Source organism: Muscardinus avellanarius (genome assembly GCF_963383645.1).
Source record: "Muscardinus avellanarius genome assembly, chromosome: 16".
NCBI classification, from domain to species: Eukaryota; Metazoa; Chordata; class Mammalia; order Rodentia; family Gliridae; genus Muscardinus; species Muscardinus avellanarius.
In genome coordinates this window covers 4,288,672-4,303,968 of record NC_137802.1, presented here as the reverse complement: position 1 = coordinate 4,303,968, position 15,297 = coordinate 4,288,672, and the positions used below count along the sequence as shown (strand labels likewise).

Sequence of the window (15,297 nt, the reverse complement as noted above, 5' to 3'; positions counted from 1 at the left end):
TCCTCCCGCTCCTCCCGCTCCTCCCGCTCCTCCCGCGGCTCGGCCGGCGCGGAGTAATTACAGCCCATTGATCCGACCCGGGCCGGGAGCGGCTCCCGGGGGGCCGGGCTCCGGCTTCCGACGCCCCCCGCCCCCGCCCGGGGTCGGGCTGGCCTGCCTCGGTTTACCCCCCGGGGCGGCGAGGTGGCGGGACCAGACCCCCTCGTGAAGCCCCGGCCCTCGGGGGGGGCCCGGGGGGGGGCCCGGGGGGGGCCCCACGTCTGGGGAGGGGGACGCGCCGCCGAGCACTGGCCGCGCCCCGTGGTCGCCGCCGGGGAAGGGCCAGGGCGGCAGCTGCCCCCGGGAGGTGGGGACGCCCCCTGCTGCCCGGGCCCCCCAAGGACGGCCGGTCACACCAGCCATCTCGGCACCTAGGAGGCCGGGACAGGAGGATCTGGGGTTCGAGGCCAGCCCTCGGCCGCTGGCCGCGCCGCCCGCCTTGACCTCATCCTGCTCCCACATCTGTGGGCGCCAGTGTCATGCGACCCCCATGGCTGCCCGCCCCAGCCCGGCTCTGGGACCCCCAGCCGCTCCCTGCTGCCCCCAGACTAAATCTGAGCGCCTCCTCCAAGCCACCCGAACCCCGCGCCTTCCAGGAGACCCGCGGGGCTTTGCCCGCGCGTGGGAACCCTCTGGCCTCCCCATGGCCGCCCCCGCCTCCGGGGGCCCTTAGCTCGGCCTCGACCTGACCTGCGGCCTCTCCCCGAGGCCCCTGGGTCCCCAGCTCTCAGGATTTATTTGCTTTTGTGGGTATTGTCTGATGAGGCCCCACAGAGCGCCAGCCATTCTTTATTTCTTTGTTTTTGATGCTAGGGTGTGAACCTGGGGGCGGCCTACCTCTGAGCTCCACCCCCAGCCCTTGTTTTATTTTTATTTATTTGTTTATTTGTTTATTTATTTGTTTATTTATTTTTGGTACTAGGGATGGAACCCAGGGGCGTTCCACCTCCCGCAGCCCTATTTTTTAGTCTCTGTTTTGAAACCCGGTCTCACTGAGTCGGAGGCCTCACGGAGGAGCTGAAATCCTCCCAAGGCTTGCCCGACAAGGAGCGGAATGAAAGGACAGAGCTGGGCCTGGCGGGGCATGGCGGCACACGCCTGCAAGCCCAGGGCCTGGGAGGCAGGGACGGGAGGATCCAAGATTCGAGGTCAGCCTCAGCAGGTTCGCAAGACCCTGTTTCAAAATAAAAAATACTAAGAGCCAGGCGTGGTGGCGCAGGCTTGCAATCCCAGCATTCGGGAGGCTGAGACGGGAGGATCGCGGGTCGGAGGTCAGCCTCAGCTACTGCAACCCAGTGAGACCCCGTTTCCAAATAAAGAATAAAAATTAGGGCCGGGGGTGGAGCTCGGAGGTCGAATGCCCCTGGGTTCCAGCCCCAGTACTACAAAAACAAATAATAATAAAAATAATAAATGAGTAATAATAAGCCAGGCTTGTAATCCCAGGACTCGGAAGTACTCGGGAGGCTGAGACTGGAGGATCGCAGGTTCGCAGCCAGCCTCGGCTACTTAGTGAGGCCCTCTGTGACTTAGTGAAAACCTGTTTCAAAATAATTAAAAAACGGGGCTGGGGGTGTAGCTCGGAGGTAGGATGCCCCTGGGTTCTATTCCAGTACATAAGTAAATAAAAATAAATAAATAAAAGCCCGATGTAGTGGCATACACTTTTGATCCCCGTACTTGGGAGTCCGAGACAGGAGGATCGCAGGTCCGTGTCCAGCCTCAGCTACTTAGTGAGACCCTGTTTCCAAATCAAGTAATAAAATGGGGCTGGGGCTGTAACCCGGAGTAGAATGCCCCTGGGGTCAGTCCCCAGCACGCACAAAACATAACAAATAAAAATAAAGTCGGGTGCGGTGACGCACACCCGTAATCCCAGTGCTGGGAGGCTGAGACCGGAGGATCGCGGGTTCGAGGACAGCCGCAGCAAGTAGTGTGACTCTCATCAACCTAGCGAGGCCCAGTTTCAAAGTAAAAACAAAAAAAATAGAGCTAGGGGCACAGTCCCCCAGCACCAATAAATAAATAAGTAAATAAATACAGACATTAATTAATTAAATAAAATAGGGTTAGGTGTAGCTCAGAGGGAGAGTGGCCCTGGGTTCAGTCTCCCATATTTCTCTCTCTCTCTCTCTCTTTCCCCCAACACCCGCCAGGGGCAGCCGCCTCCTGCATTCTACCCCAGCCCTATCTTTTATTCTTTATTTTGAAACGGGGTCTCACTGAGGTGCCGAGGGCCTCGCTAAGTAGCCGGGGCTGGCCTCGAACCCGCGTCCTCCTGTCCCAGCCTCCCAAGTATTAGGATAACAGTTGTGCACGTCCCACGCCCAGACCTTTTGCTTTGTTTTTCTTCCTCCCTGTGCCAGGGATTTGACCGAGGGGTATTCTACTCTGGACCACACCCTCAGCCTTTTCATTTGAATTAATTTGTTTTTTGGAACTAGGCTTGAACCCCAGGATTATTCTACCTCCGAGCTTCTCCTCCATCCCTATTTTACTTTTTATTTTGTAACAGGGTCTTGCAGAATGGCTGAGGCTAGCCTCAAACCTGTGGTCCTCCTGCCTCAGCCTCCCCAGTACTGAGATTGCAGATGTACGCAACCACTTTGTGTGTGTGTGTGTGTGCAACCTTGGAGGCCCACCCCCAGCCCTTTCCATTTCAAAACACGGTCTCCTGTGACCTTTGACGGCCCTGTCTTCCTTTATCTGTAGATGTGTCTGTCTTTCAAGGACATTTTCGGCACCCGGAGACCCTGGGAAGCATGGCAGCATTGAGCTGGAACCCTCAAAGACAGCGGGCTGCCCCGCTGTGGGGGGGTCGGCCTGGGTCCGCTGGGCCTCGCCAGAGCCCCCAGGCACAGCCCCTGCCAGCCCAGCCCCAGTCTCCCTACTTGGGCACCAGGAGAAAGGAGCCCACCCCACCCCGGTTCTTTACCTTTCTCAGTTTTGAAACGGAGTCTCCCTGGGCCGCCGAGCGCCTCACTACTTGCTGAGGCTGGCCTCGAACCTGCGACCCTCCTGTCTCAGCCCCCCCAGTCCGGGCATGACGGGTGTGGGCCACCGCGATGGAGAGGGGGGCCCCCGCCGCGCCTCCTCCCCGCCCTCCTCCCTCTCCCGCCTTCCCTCCTCCCCTCCCTCCTCCATCCCGCCCTCCCCTCTGCTCCAGCATCCTCCCCTCCCCCAGCCGTCCCCACACCCCTCCTCCGCCCTCCCTCCTCCCTCCCGCCGGCTCTCCCCTCCCCCTCCTCCCTCCCCTCCTCCCTCCATCTTTCGGGCCCATTAGCGGATCAATTAGCCCAGGTCGTGGCGGGCGGGGGAGGGGCTCGCGGCCCCGCCGCCCTCCCCCAGCGCCGGCCGCGGGCGGGTTCGGGGTCCCCAGGGCGCCCGCGACCCCCCCCCCCCCCGCGACCCGCCTTCTTTTAAGTTTTGGGTTCTGGGAATTGAACCCAGAAATACTGGGACCTCAGCTGTACACCCCCAGCTTTTATTTATCTGTTTGTTTGTTTGTTTGTTTGTTTGTTTATTTATTTATTTATTTATTTATTTATTTATTTATTTATTTATTTGGTGGTACTGGGGTTCCTGGAAACCCTTCTACCCCTCCAGGCTACACTCCCAGACAGGGTCGCGGGATCGCGAGCGTGGCCACCGCGCCCGCTCTGGTTTTATTTTTGAAAGAGCGGCTCAGGGGGTCGATGGAGGCGACTCCGGGGCTGTGTCTAACCGGAGACCCCCCTGTCTTGGCCTCCCGAGCGCTGTGCGCCAGCACCCGGCTTCTTTTTTTATTTTTTTAATTTTTGAAATAGGGTCCAAATTGCAGAGAGGGCCTCACTAAGCAGCCGAGGCTGGCCGCGAACCGCGATCCTCCTGTCTCAGCCTCCCCAATGCTGGGGTGACGAGCCGAGCCCAACACGCCCGGCTTTTATTCTTTTTTTTTTTTTTTTTGCGGGTCTGGGGGGTGGAACCCAGGGGCATTCAACCTCCGAGCTACACCCCTGCCCTATTTTTTTATTATTATTATTTTTTTTTTTTCTTGAAACCGGGTCTCACTGAGTTGCAGAGGGCCTCAGTAAGTAGCTGAGGCTGGCCGCGAACCGCGGTCCTCCTCCCTCCCCTGGGTCTCAGCCTCCCGAGTGCTGGGATGACGAGCGCGGCCACCACACGGGCCGCTCAGCCCCTCCTGCTAATTGACTTCAAGCCTTACACGCTAAATTGCTGAGGCTGGTCTCGAACCTGTGACCCTTCTGCTTCCACCTCCCGAGTACTTGATTATAGGCCTGGCCACCGTGCCCGGCAGCCCTTTTTATTTTGGGACAGGGTGTTGCTGAGGCTGGCTTCAAACCTGGGATCCTCCTGACTCGGCCTCCGGATACCACTGTGCCCGGCCAAGGTGTCTGAAGGATGCCACTTAGCCAGACATGGTGGTACAGAACAGCTGTAATTCTAGCACTTGGGAGGCTGAGACAGAAAGATGGCAGGCTCCAGGCTGGCCTCAGCAGTCTAGTGAGGTCTTAGGTAACCCAGACCCTGTTTCAAAAATAAAAAATAAAAGAGGTAAGCCGGGCGTGATGGCGCACGCTTGTAATCCCAGATTTTAGGAGGCCGAGACCCGAGGATCGCGGTTCGCGGCCAGCCTCAGCTACTTAGCAAGGCCCTTTGCAACTCGGTGGGACCCTGTTTCAAAATAAAGAATAAAAAATAGGGCTGGGGTTTGGGAGGCTGAGACAGGAGGATCGCGCATGTTTGAAGCCAGCCTCGGCTACTTAGTGAGGCTCTCGGCAACTCAGTGAGACCCTGTTTCCAAGTAAAGTATGTTTAAAAAAAAAAAAAAGGTCTGGGAGTATAGCCCAGAGGTAGAAAAGCCCCTGGGTTCCACCCCCAGCACCACCAAAAATAAATAATAAAAAAATCGGGCTGGGGGTTGGAGCTCGGAGGTAGAACGGCCCTGGTTTCCGTCCCCAGTACCACAAAAATAAACAAAAGGGGTCGAATCCCCTCCGTCAGGTGCACACGGGCCATTCGGCAGCCCCATGGCCTGAAACTCAGACCCGCGCTTGTCCGGGCCGAGTGACCCCTTTCGGGCCTGTGTGAGCCCGGGGGCCCTGCGTGGCGGTGACCCGGGCAGCCCCCTCCCCGACACAGAGGCAGGACACGGCGACCAACCTTCGCACTTCTTTATTTGAAAGGCACAACTAAGACCACCCTCCACACAGGGTCCCACGGAACACGGAACGCCGACTACACACGCACGCACGCGCGCACACACAGGTGTGGGTGTTCTTTTTCTTTTAAACGTTTTTCCGTCTCCTTATTTTTTTTCTTACATCCCCTTTCTTCGAAGACAAAACTAGTATGCTGAAACAAAAGAAAAAGACAGAAAACCAAGACGATTCGAGTACCCTCGACCTTTTTTATTTGGGGAAGGGGAATCTGGGCCGCCCACCCCCACCCCACTCGCCCCGGCCGCTCGCCCCCCCACTGATGGCGGCGGCGGCTGCCGAGGACCAGGCAGAGGCTGGGGGTGCCGGGCGGATCCGGGAGGCCGGGTGGTGGCATTGTTAGCATGCATGCGGGGTGGGCGGCCATGGCTGCGCCCCCTGCCCACTGTGGGGGGCGCGTGTGTGTGAGCGCGGGTCTGGGAAGTGCTGGGATTTCTCGGTCTTGCTCCCCGAGGGGGCCCGGTCTCCTCCTGACCTCGGCCTGCCCTCCTGGGCAGGTATCCATCTACTCGGGCTGCGGGGTAAGGAGAGGGGGGCCGGGCCGGGTTTGGGGGGGAAGCTAGCGGCGGGAAGCAGGTCGGGGGGCCCCTAAATACTACCAGAGCCCGGCCAATCAGAGCCCCGCGCGGCTGGCCCTCCACCTTTCTCTCTCTCTCTCTCTCTCTGGGTGCCTCAGTTTCCCCGGCTGTCCCTCCCACCCTCCCCGGCCGCCCGCTAGTCGGACTTCTCGCCGTCGTCGTCCTGGTGCGTGTCCCCGTCGTGCCCGTTCTTGTCTTCCTTGGAGAGGTGCGCCTGGGAGCCCAGGGCGGACAGCGACAGCAGCCCGGTGCCCGCGCTGACGGCTGGCAGCGATGGCGGCTGCAGCCCCACGGGCAGGGGCGTCAGGGGCAGCGCCAGGGCCTGCAGCTGGGACAGCTGGTGCGCCTGGAGCTGCTGCTGCGGGGGGAGGGGGGAGAGGGGCGCGTGAGCCGCAGCCGCCGCGCCCCGCGCCCCCGGCCCCCGCCCCGACTTACCCTGATGATGGAATTCAGCTCCGGGGCGGTGACCTGCTTGGCCCTCTCGATGGCGCCCAGGACCTGCTGTTGGTGCTGGGTGGGGGGGCGGGAGAGGCGGTCAGGGATGTGTCCCCGTGCCATGGCGGTCACTATAAAGTGTCCTCGCCAAAGCCGGGCGCGGCGGCGGTGCACGCTGGCATCCTAGGGCTGGAGAGGCTGAGACAGGAGGATCGCACGGGTTCGAGGCCAGCCTCAGCTACTTAGGGAGGCTCTCGGCAACTTAGTGAGACCCTGTTTCCAAATAAAAAATATATATAAAATAGGGCTGGGAGTGTAGCCCGGATAGAATGCCCTTGGGTTCCAGTAACACCACCAAAAAAAAAAAAATAATAATAATAATTTAAAAAAAGGGCTGGGGGTATCTCTCTAAGGTAGAATGCCCCTGCGCGCAATCCCAGGACCCATCCCCAAAATAGCGGGCCTTTGCGCAGCTCCCGACCCACTCAGCTACGCAGTCTGGGCTCCGGGCTCTGCGGTCTGAGCCCCTGTCCTCACTCAGCTGGACCCTGGGAAAGGCCAGGACGGGAGACTGGATTCGGGCTTCCTCGCAGCCCTGTCGGGAAGCCCCTCCCTCCCTCCCGCCCAGCGCCTTCTGCCTCCGAGCTACGCCCCTAGCCCTGGCTTATTTCATTTTTTGGCAATACGATTTCGCTAGGCTTTGCGGCCGGCCTGGGCCCTGCGATCCTCCAGTCTCAGCCTCCCGGATCCCCGATCCCAGCCCCTGCTTCCTTCTAGAACCGGCCCCAGGCGCGTGCAGAGCAGGATCCTGCGACGGGAGGGAGGGGGACTTCGGTGGGGGGAAGGGGCCGACTACCTCCATGGGCTGGGGACAGGTGAGGGGCATGTGGGGCGGGCCCGGACCGAGGAGAGCCCCGCGCAACTGTGTGGCTGCCCAGGGCGCAGGCCCCGCCCCCTGGGGCTCTGCTGCACAGGCCCCGCCCCCGGGGGGGCCTGCGGCGCAGACCACGCCCCCCGGCTCTGCTGCAGGCCCCGCCCCCTGGGGCTCTGCTGCACAGGCCCCGCCCCCAGGGGGCCCTGCGCCGCAGACCACGCCCCCAGCTCTGATGCAGGCCCCGCCCCCTGGGGCTCTGCTGCAAGGCCACGCCCCCCGGCTCTGCTGCGAGGGCCACGCCTCCGGGTTAACGTGCACAGGCCCCGCCCCGGGCTCCTCCTTCCCAGGCCCCGCCCCCGAGCTCTGATGCACAGGCCCCGCCCCCGGGCTCCTCCTTCCCAGGCCCCGCCCCCTCGCGCCCTTACCTCCTGGGACAGGTAGGGCAGGACCTGGGCGCAGATCCCGTTGAGCCTCTTGACGATCTCGGCCTAGGACACACGGCTCAGGCCGCTGTGCGGGGCTCGCGGCCCCCCCAGGCCCGCCCTCCCCCAGCAAGGCCCCCCCACTGGGGCATGGGGGGGCCCACCAGAGGGTCCCGCGGGCGGGGGCTCAGGCCTACCTGCTTATGCATCTCAATGTTCAAGCCGTAGGACATCTCGTAGTACTGTGGAGACAGGTGGACAGAGGTGGACCCCGGGGTCAGGGGCGGGGCTGGGGCTGCACCTGCGCCTCCAGCCCTTTTTGAAACACTCTAAGTCGCTGAGGCCGGCCTCAACCCTGTGATCCTCCTATCTCAGCCTCCCAAGTGGTGGGTGGGATGGCAGACATGCGCGGGCCTGGTCCAGCTCCATTCTTAAGATTCTGAAGCAAGGTCTTGCGAAAGTACGGAGGCCGGGCCCGGGCCTGCAAACCTGCAAACCTGCTGCCTGTCTCCCAAGTACTGGATCCCAGGCCGGGGCCACTAAAGCCCAGTTTTCTAATCTTTTATCTGTTGTGTCTGTGGGTGGGCCGGGACTCCAGGGAAGTCCGCCTCCCTGCGGATAAATAATCCAGGATAAACAAAGCCTTCTAGGTTCTGGAGCCAGCAGCCCCTCCCCCTGGTCAAGCCCCAGCTCTCACCCCGTCCCTCCCTGGCTCCCAGACTCCCCCAGCCCCACAGGGGGAGAAAGCCCATGTGCTGGGCTTCCCCGGTTCTGTGCAGCGGGCTCCTAGGCACTCTTCAGGGCCCTAGCTGCGCTGCCCGATGGCTGGCAAGGTCGGAAGAGAGCTTTCAGACCCTAGCCCCGCCAGGTTAAGAAGGGTGGAGGGGTTTTGCTACAGAAATTGCTACCTGGTTAGCCGGGCGTGGTGACGCACGCTGGTCAATCCCAGTACTTGGGAGGCTGAGGCCAGAGGATCGCGGTTCGCGGCCAGCCTCAGCTACTTAGCGAGGCCCTCTGCAACTCAGTGGGACCCGGTTTCAAAATAAAGAATAAAAAATAGGGCAGGGGGTGTAGCCCGGAGGTCGAATGCCCCTGGGTTCCATCCCCAGACCCGCCAAAATAAAAATAAAAAGAATAAAAAATAGAGCTGGGGCTGTAGCTCAGAGTTGTAGAATGCCCCGGATTCCATCCCCAGTAATGGGAAAAAAGAAAAAGAAATTGCCACCTGCTTCTAAATGCTTGCAAGCTTCAGGCCCGAGAATGCAGCGTCACACTTCCCCGCTCCCCCAGGGGATGCGCAAGGGGGTCCGCCACCCCCGCGGGACCCGTCGCCCCCCATCCTGCCGGGGTTTGGGCACGGAGGGGTTAAATGGTCGGCGCCAGGGACCTGCTGCTCGCTGGCTCTGGCGGCTGCCCCGCCTCCTCTGGCCACAGCCAAGGACGGCCAGGGGACCTGGCAGGCCCGGCTGCACCCGGCGGTTTGGCACCTTGGCCACCGCCTGGGCGGCCGGCCAGGCCAGCGGGCCGCGGAGACAGTGGCCCAGCGCGCCCGGCGGGCCGGCCAGGGCTCGGGGCTCCCCCGCCCTGTCCCCGTCGTCCCCGTCGCGGACTCACCATCACGTAGTGACGCTGCATCTCGGACTTCTCGCTGGCGAGCTTGTCACACTCGAGTTTGAGGCTGTGGAAACACGGGGCGGGGGGGAACAGGTCGGCGGAGGCAGGGAGGCCGGGCCCCCGGGAGGAAGTGGAGGCTCCCAAGAAAAACCAAGCCGGACCCCTTCCGATGGATGGTCAGGCCGGCCGCAGGCGTGGCGATGGGGCGGGTGACCCCAGGTGCTGGGTGAGTGTGTATATGTGTCTGTCTCTCTGTCCTTTTTGGCCCGGAGAGGGTCAGCAACTCGCTCGAGGTCACAGCGAGGAGGCCTCAAGCTGCTGAGAGGCCTCCGGACACAAACAGAAACCAGGAGCGGCAGAGAGGCCCGGGGCTGCCGCACAGCGCCGGCCAAGGAGGCCTGGCCTCCCTGGGAATAAGGGCTGGAGAAGGCCGCGCGCGCCGGTCATCCCAGCTACTTGGGAGGCTGAGGCAGGAGGATTGCAAGGTGGAGGCCAGCCTGGGCGATTTGGTGAGACCCCCTGTCTCTGAATCAAACAAAAAGATCAGATAGGGGTGGGCGTGGTGGTGCGCGTTTATAATCGCAGCATTCCGGAGGCTGAGACAGGAGGATCGCGGTTCGTGGGCAGCCTCAGCTACTGAAGTGGGGCCCTCTGCAACTCAGTGAGACCTGTTTCAAAAAATAAAGAGATGGGCTGCAGCTTGGAGGTAGAATGTCCCTGGGTTCAATCCCCTGTACCACAAAAGTAAAAATAAAGGGCCGGGCGTGGTGGCGCACGCCTGTAATCCCCACGCTTGGGAGGCGGAGACAGGAGGATCGCGCAGGTTCGAAGCCAGCCGCGCTGGCTTAGGAGACCCTGTTTCCGAATAAAAATATAAAATAGGTCTGGGAGTGTAGCCGGAGGTAGAAGGGCTTCCGGGAACCCCAGTACCACCAAAAATAAATAAATAAATAAATAATTATTAAAAAGGGATGAGGTAGGTATGGCTCTGTGGTAGAGGCCTCCTGGGTTCAACTAGTACTAAAAGATGGGCGGGCCAGGTATGGTGGCGCACGCTTGTAATCCCTGCGCTTGGGAGGCTGAGACAGGAGGATCGCGGGTTTGAGGACAGCCTCAGCAAGTAGTGAGAAGAGCTGGGGGTGGAGGTTGGAGGTAGAACACCCCCGGTTCATTTCTCCAGTAAAGAGACAACAACAACAACAAAAAAATAATAATTCAGCTGAGCGCGGTGGCACACACTTGTCATCCCAGCGTTCGGGAGGCTGAGACAGGACGACTGTGGTTCGGGGCCAGCCTCAGCTACGTAGCGAGGCCCTGTGCAGCTCAGTGAGACCGTTTCCAAATAAAGACTTAAAAAAAAAAAAACAGGGCTGTGGGTGTAGCTCAGGGGTAGAATGCCCCTGGGTTCCATCCCCAGTACCCCCCCAAAAAAAAAATCAATTTTACCCAAATCCTGGACATCTGGCCGGGGTGTGTGTGTGTCTGTGTGTGTGTGTGTGTGTGTGTGTGTGTGTTGCTGGGCACCAGGGGCATTCTACCTACCTCTGAGCTAAACCCCCAGCCCTATTTTATTTATTTATTTATTTAGTGGTACTAGAGATATAACCCAGGGGCATTCTACCTCTGAGCTACACCCCCAGCCTGATTTTTTATTCTTTATTTTGAAGCAGGGTCTCACTGAGTTGCAGAGGGCCTCACTAAGTAGCTGCGGCTGGCCGCGAACCGCGATCCTCCGGTCTCTCTCAGAATGCGCCACCGCGCCCGGCTCAGCTATTTATTTTTTTGATGGGAAACAGGGTCTCATTAAATTGCCGGCAGCCTCAGTAAATTGCCGCGACTGGCCTTGAAGCCTTGAGCCTCCGGTCTCAGCCTCCCAAGCTCGGGGATGACAGGCAGGTGTGGCCCCGCCGGGCTCGCCAGCAGGTCCTCTGTGCCTCTGACACACACAGCACCCTGGAAGCGGCTCAGCGAGCGGAGAGGAGAGCTCGAGGAGGGGGTCTGGCTCACTGGAGACCGACCACCAGGCTCAGGACCCTGGAGCCTGTGGACAGAGCCCCTGCGCCTCCACTGTGGGGCTGGAACCGAGATCCTGGGCCAGCCCGAAGGCTTTAACCTTTGAACCTTCTGTTTCATATTATTGTTGTTGTTTTGTTGTTGTTGTTGTTGTTGTTGTTATTGTACTAGAGAACTGAACCCAGAAGCTTTTTACCTCCCAGCTACAACCTCAGCCTGATTTTATTTGGAAACAGGAGCCCAATAAATTGCCAAGGCTGTCCTCGAACCTGCGACCCTCCTGCCTCAGTGGCCCAAGTACTGGGATTACCAGCATGCGCCACCTCGCCCGGCTCCTTCCTTCATCTTTGAGACAGGCGCAGGGGCGGAGTAAACGGGTAGAAAGAAGCCAGAGGAACGACATTCAGTATTGAAGGGCCACGGGGATACCTCAAAAAGCTGGACACTAAGCCGGGCGTCGGGCGCACACTGTCATCCCAGCACTCGGGAGGCTGAGACCCGAGGATCGCGGTTCGCGGACAGCCTCAGCCACTTAGTGAGGCCTCTGCGACTCAGTGAGACCCGGTTTCAAAATAAAGAATAAAAAATAGGGCAGGGGGTGTAGCTGGGAGGCAGACCCGCAAATAAATACGTAAATAAATAAAGTCAGGAGGGCCTGGGTCTTGCTGTTATGGCTGCTGCTAATTTCCAGCCTCCCTGGGCACAGGGTCGGTAGGGAGCGAGCCTTCTGGAATCCTGCCCACGGGGCCTCTGGTAAGAGGACTTTAGTGCTGGGGGGTGGGGGGCGGACCCAACCTGGACAGGCTGCTGGGGGCCAGGAGCCCTCGGGGGGCTGGGCAGACAGGGCCCAGGTCGCTGGCTTTTTCCGGAGAGGGTGAGAAGGCCCTGAAACCACCCGGGGCCATCAGGCTGGGAAAGGGGGCAGTACTGAGTCCCAGTACTGAGTCCCAGTACCGAGTCCCAGTACCGAGCCCCAGTACCGATGACCCTCCGTCTCTGCGGGCTTCGGCCAAGGGCATGGCGGGGCGGGCGCCTCGTGCCCCCGGCCTGGCCTCGGCGGGGCTGGGGGGCCGCCCGCGCTCACCTGTGGTACTGCGCCTGCAGCAGCTGGAACTCGTCTTTGATGCGGTCGCAGGAGTCCGAGGTGGTGAATTTGAGCTGCTGGGGTAGGTGCGAGGAGCCCTGGGGGGCGGCGGGGTCAGCGCGCCCCCCCCCCGCCCCCGCTTCCTGCCGCCCCCCCCCCCCGGCCGCCGCGGGGGTGCGTCTGGCGGCCGGCCCGCGCTGGGGGGGCCGGGTGCGCCCTCTACCGGCCCTCCAAACGCCTGGGGGGGCATGCACCTCGGAGAGCCCCGGCTGACTCTAGCGGGGGGCCTGGGGGCGCCTTCTCCCCAAGTTGGGGGGCACTGAAGCCTTTCTGCCCGGGCCCTCGGCGCGGGGGCCTCTCAGGCTCTTCCTGGGGGGGGCGCTCCGGATTCCCAGCGCCCTGGGCCCGGGCCGCTGCGCCTGGGGTCGCCCCCCGTGCGGGTCCCCCTTCCCCCGCGCTGGGGCGCCCCCAACCCTAGGCCGGCAGGGCCCGCTGGGCACGGGGGGGCGCGGAGAGGCCGGGGCCTGGGAGCTGGGGGGGCCCTGGGTCCGGAAGCTGCAAGGCCTGGCGCTGGGGGGGGTGCAGGGAGCTGGTGGGGGGTGCAGGGAGCTGGATGGGGGTGCAGGGAGCTCGGGGGGTGCAGGGAGCTCGGGGGGTGCAGGGAGCTCGGGGGGGGTGCAGGGAGCTGGGGGGGTGCGGGGAGCTGGGGGGGTGCAGGGAGCAGGCCCAGGGCGGGGGCGCGGGGACCGGGCCCGCTTACCGAATGCCTGCTTTGTGGAAACATCATGGCAGTCGCGGCGGGGGGCTGCGCCCCGGCTCGGGCGGCCGCGCCTTTGTCCCGGGGCCTCCCGCCGCCCGGCCCGCTCTATTGTCTAATGGCGGCGACGCCGGCGGCCGCGGCTCGCTGCTGCGGAGGCTCCGGCTCCACCTGCCGCCGCCGCCGAGCCCCGTGCGCGCCGCCGCCAGAGCGCGCGCCCGCGCCCGCGCGCCCGACCCGGCCGCGCGCGCCCGCCGGCCTCAGTTTCCTCCCTGCGGGGCGCGCGGCCCCCCAGGCCCGGCCGGCGGGGGAGGGGCGGGGGGGGAGAGGGCCCCCACCCCAAAGAGGAGAGGGCCCCCACCCCGAGGAGGAGACGGCCCCCACCCCAAAGAGGAGACCCCCCACCCCGAGGAGGAGAGGGCCCCCACCCCAAAGAGGAGACCCCCCACCCCGAGGAGGAGAGGGCCCCCACCCCAAGGAGGAGAGGGGCCCCCACCTTAAGGAGGAGAGGGGCCCCCACCCCAAAGAGGAGAGGCCCCCCCCAAGGAGGAGAGGCCCCCACCCCAAGGAGGAGAGGGCCCCCACCCCAAGGAGGAGAGGCCCCCCCCAAGGAGGAGAGGGCCCCCACCCCAAGGAGGAGAGGCCCCCCCAAGGAGGAGAGGGCCCCCACCCCAAGGAGGAGCAGGCCCCCACCCCAAGGAGGAGAGGGCCCCTACCCCAAGGAGGAGAGGCCCCCACCCCAAGGAGGAGAGGGCCCCCACCCCGAGGAGGAGCAGGCCCCCACCCCAAGGAGGAGAGGGCCCCCACCCCAAGGAGGAGAGGGCCCCCACCCCAAGGAGGAGCAGGCCCCCACCCCAAGGAGGAGAGGGCCCCCACCCCAAGGAGGAGCAGGCCCCCACCCCAAGGAGGAGAGGCCCCCACCCCAAGGAGGAGAGGGCCCCCACCCCAAGGAGGAGCAGGCCCCCACCCCAAGGAGGAGAGGGCCCCCACCCCAAGGAGGAGCAGGCCCCCACCCCAAGGAGGAGAGGGGCCCCCACCTTAAGGAGGAGAGGGCCCCCACCCCGAGGAGGAGACGGCCCCCACCCCGAGGAGGAGAGGGCCCCCACCTTAAGGAAGAGCGGCCCCCACCCCCCCACCCCGAGGAGTAGCGGTCCCCTGCAGGCCTGCCAGCTCTGGGGCGGGGTCTCCAACCCCCTGTCATTTATTTCTCTTGTTTGGCTCTGGAGGTGGAGGTGCAGGCCTCAGGCCTTTGGCCTCCCAGCTCCACCCCTACTTATATTTTCAAGTTTTATTATTTTTATTATTCATTTAATTTATTGTTGGGACGGGGTTCCTGGCAGCCCTTCTGCCTCCGGGCTTCACTCCCAGACCTATCTTACACTTTTTTATTTTTTGCGGGTCTGGGGACAGAGCGCAGGGGCGTTCGACCTCCGAGCGGCACCCCTGCCCAGCTTTTTATTCTTCATTTTGAAGCCGGGCCTCACTGACTTGCAGAGGGCCTCGCTCAGGAGCTGAGGCTGTCGCGAAGTGCGATGCTCCCGTCTCGGCCTCCCGGACGCTGGGATGGCGAGCGTGCGCCGCCACACTGAACTCTACTTTTTTATTTTGGAAACAGGGTCTCCTAAACCAGCAAGGCTGGCTTTGAACCTGCGCGATCCTCCCGTCTCCGCCTCCCAAGCGCGGGGATGACAAGCGTGCGCCACCACACCTGGCTTATTTTTATTTTTAATTTTTGGAGTTATGGGGATGTAACCCAGGGGCATTTGACCTCCGAACTACACCCCCTGCCCTATTTTTTATTTATTTATTTTTGATAGTACTGGGGATGGAACCCAGAGGCTTTCTACCTCCGGGCTACACTCCCAGACCATTTTATATTTTATTAGAAACAGGGTCTCACTGAGTTGCCGAGAGCCTCACTAAGTAGCCGAGGCTGGCTTCGAACCCGCGCCACCCTCCCGTCTCCGCCTCCCGAGCCCGGGGATGACGGGCGAGCGCCACCGCGCCGGCCTCTGGCTTTGAAAGAATTCTCCCTCCGGGATGCAGAACCCAAAACACTGCTGAAGTGAAGGTACACCTGCGTCTCCTGGCAACTGCCGGCTGCTCCTGCAAAACATGGCACCTCCTTGGGGCCTGGAATGTTCTCGGGTATAAAATGGAGTTAAAGCAACCAGCCGCCCAGCCGGGGGACCGGGAGCCCGGCGAGGGCGAGCCACGAAGCCCCCGAGCCCCCGCGGTCTAAACAGGTGCTACCGCAAGCTT

The 15,297-nt window shown here is 62.2% G+C and overlaps 1 protein-coding gene across 2 annotated transcripts; it reads right to left on the bottom strand.

Annotated features, from left to right (window-relative positions):
* Window positions 1-5,972: 5,972 nt before the first annotated feature.
* TLE5 (TLE family member 5, transcriptional modulator) lies at window positions 5,973-13,065 on the bottom strand (the record flags this gene model as incomplete). 2 transcript variants are annotated; one of them, XM_080714194.1, is made up of 7 exons in its annotated part: window positions 5,973-6,194; window positions 6,272-6,346; window positions 7,571-7,633; window positions 7,765-7,809; window positions 9,182-9,245; window positions 12,279-12,376; window positions 13,039-13,065. In XM_080714194.1, the coding sequence occupies 7 exons, from the start codon at window positions 13,063-13,065 to the stop codon at window positions 5,973-5,975; spliced, it is 594 nt and encodes a 197-aa protein (XP_080570320.1). The 2 variants fall into 2 exon arrangements, with proteins under 2 accessions (XP_080570320.1, XP_080570321.1); XM_080714195.1 differs by having other exon boundaries at window positions 5,973-6,191.
* Between the last annotated feature and the right edge of the window lie 2,232 nt (window positions 13,066-15,297).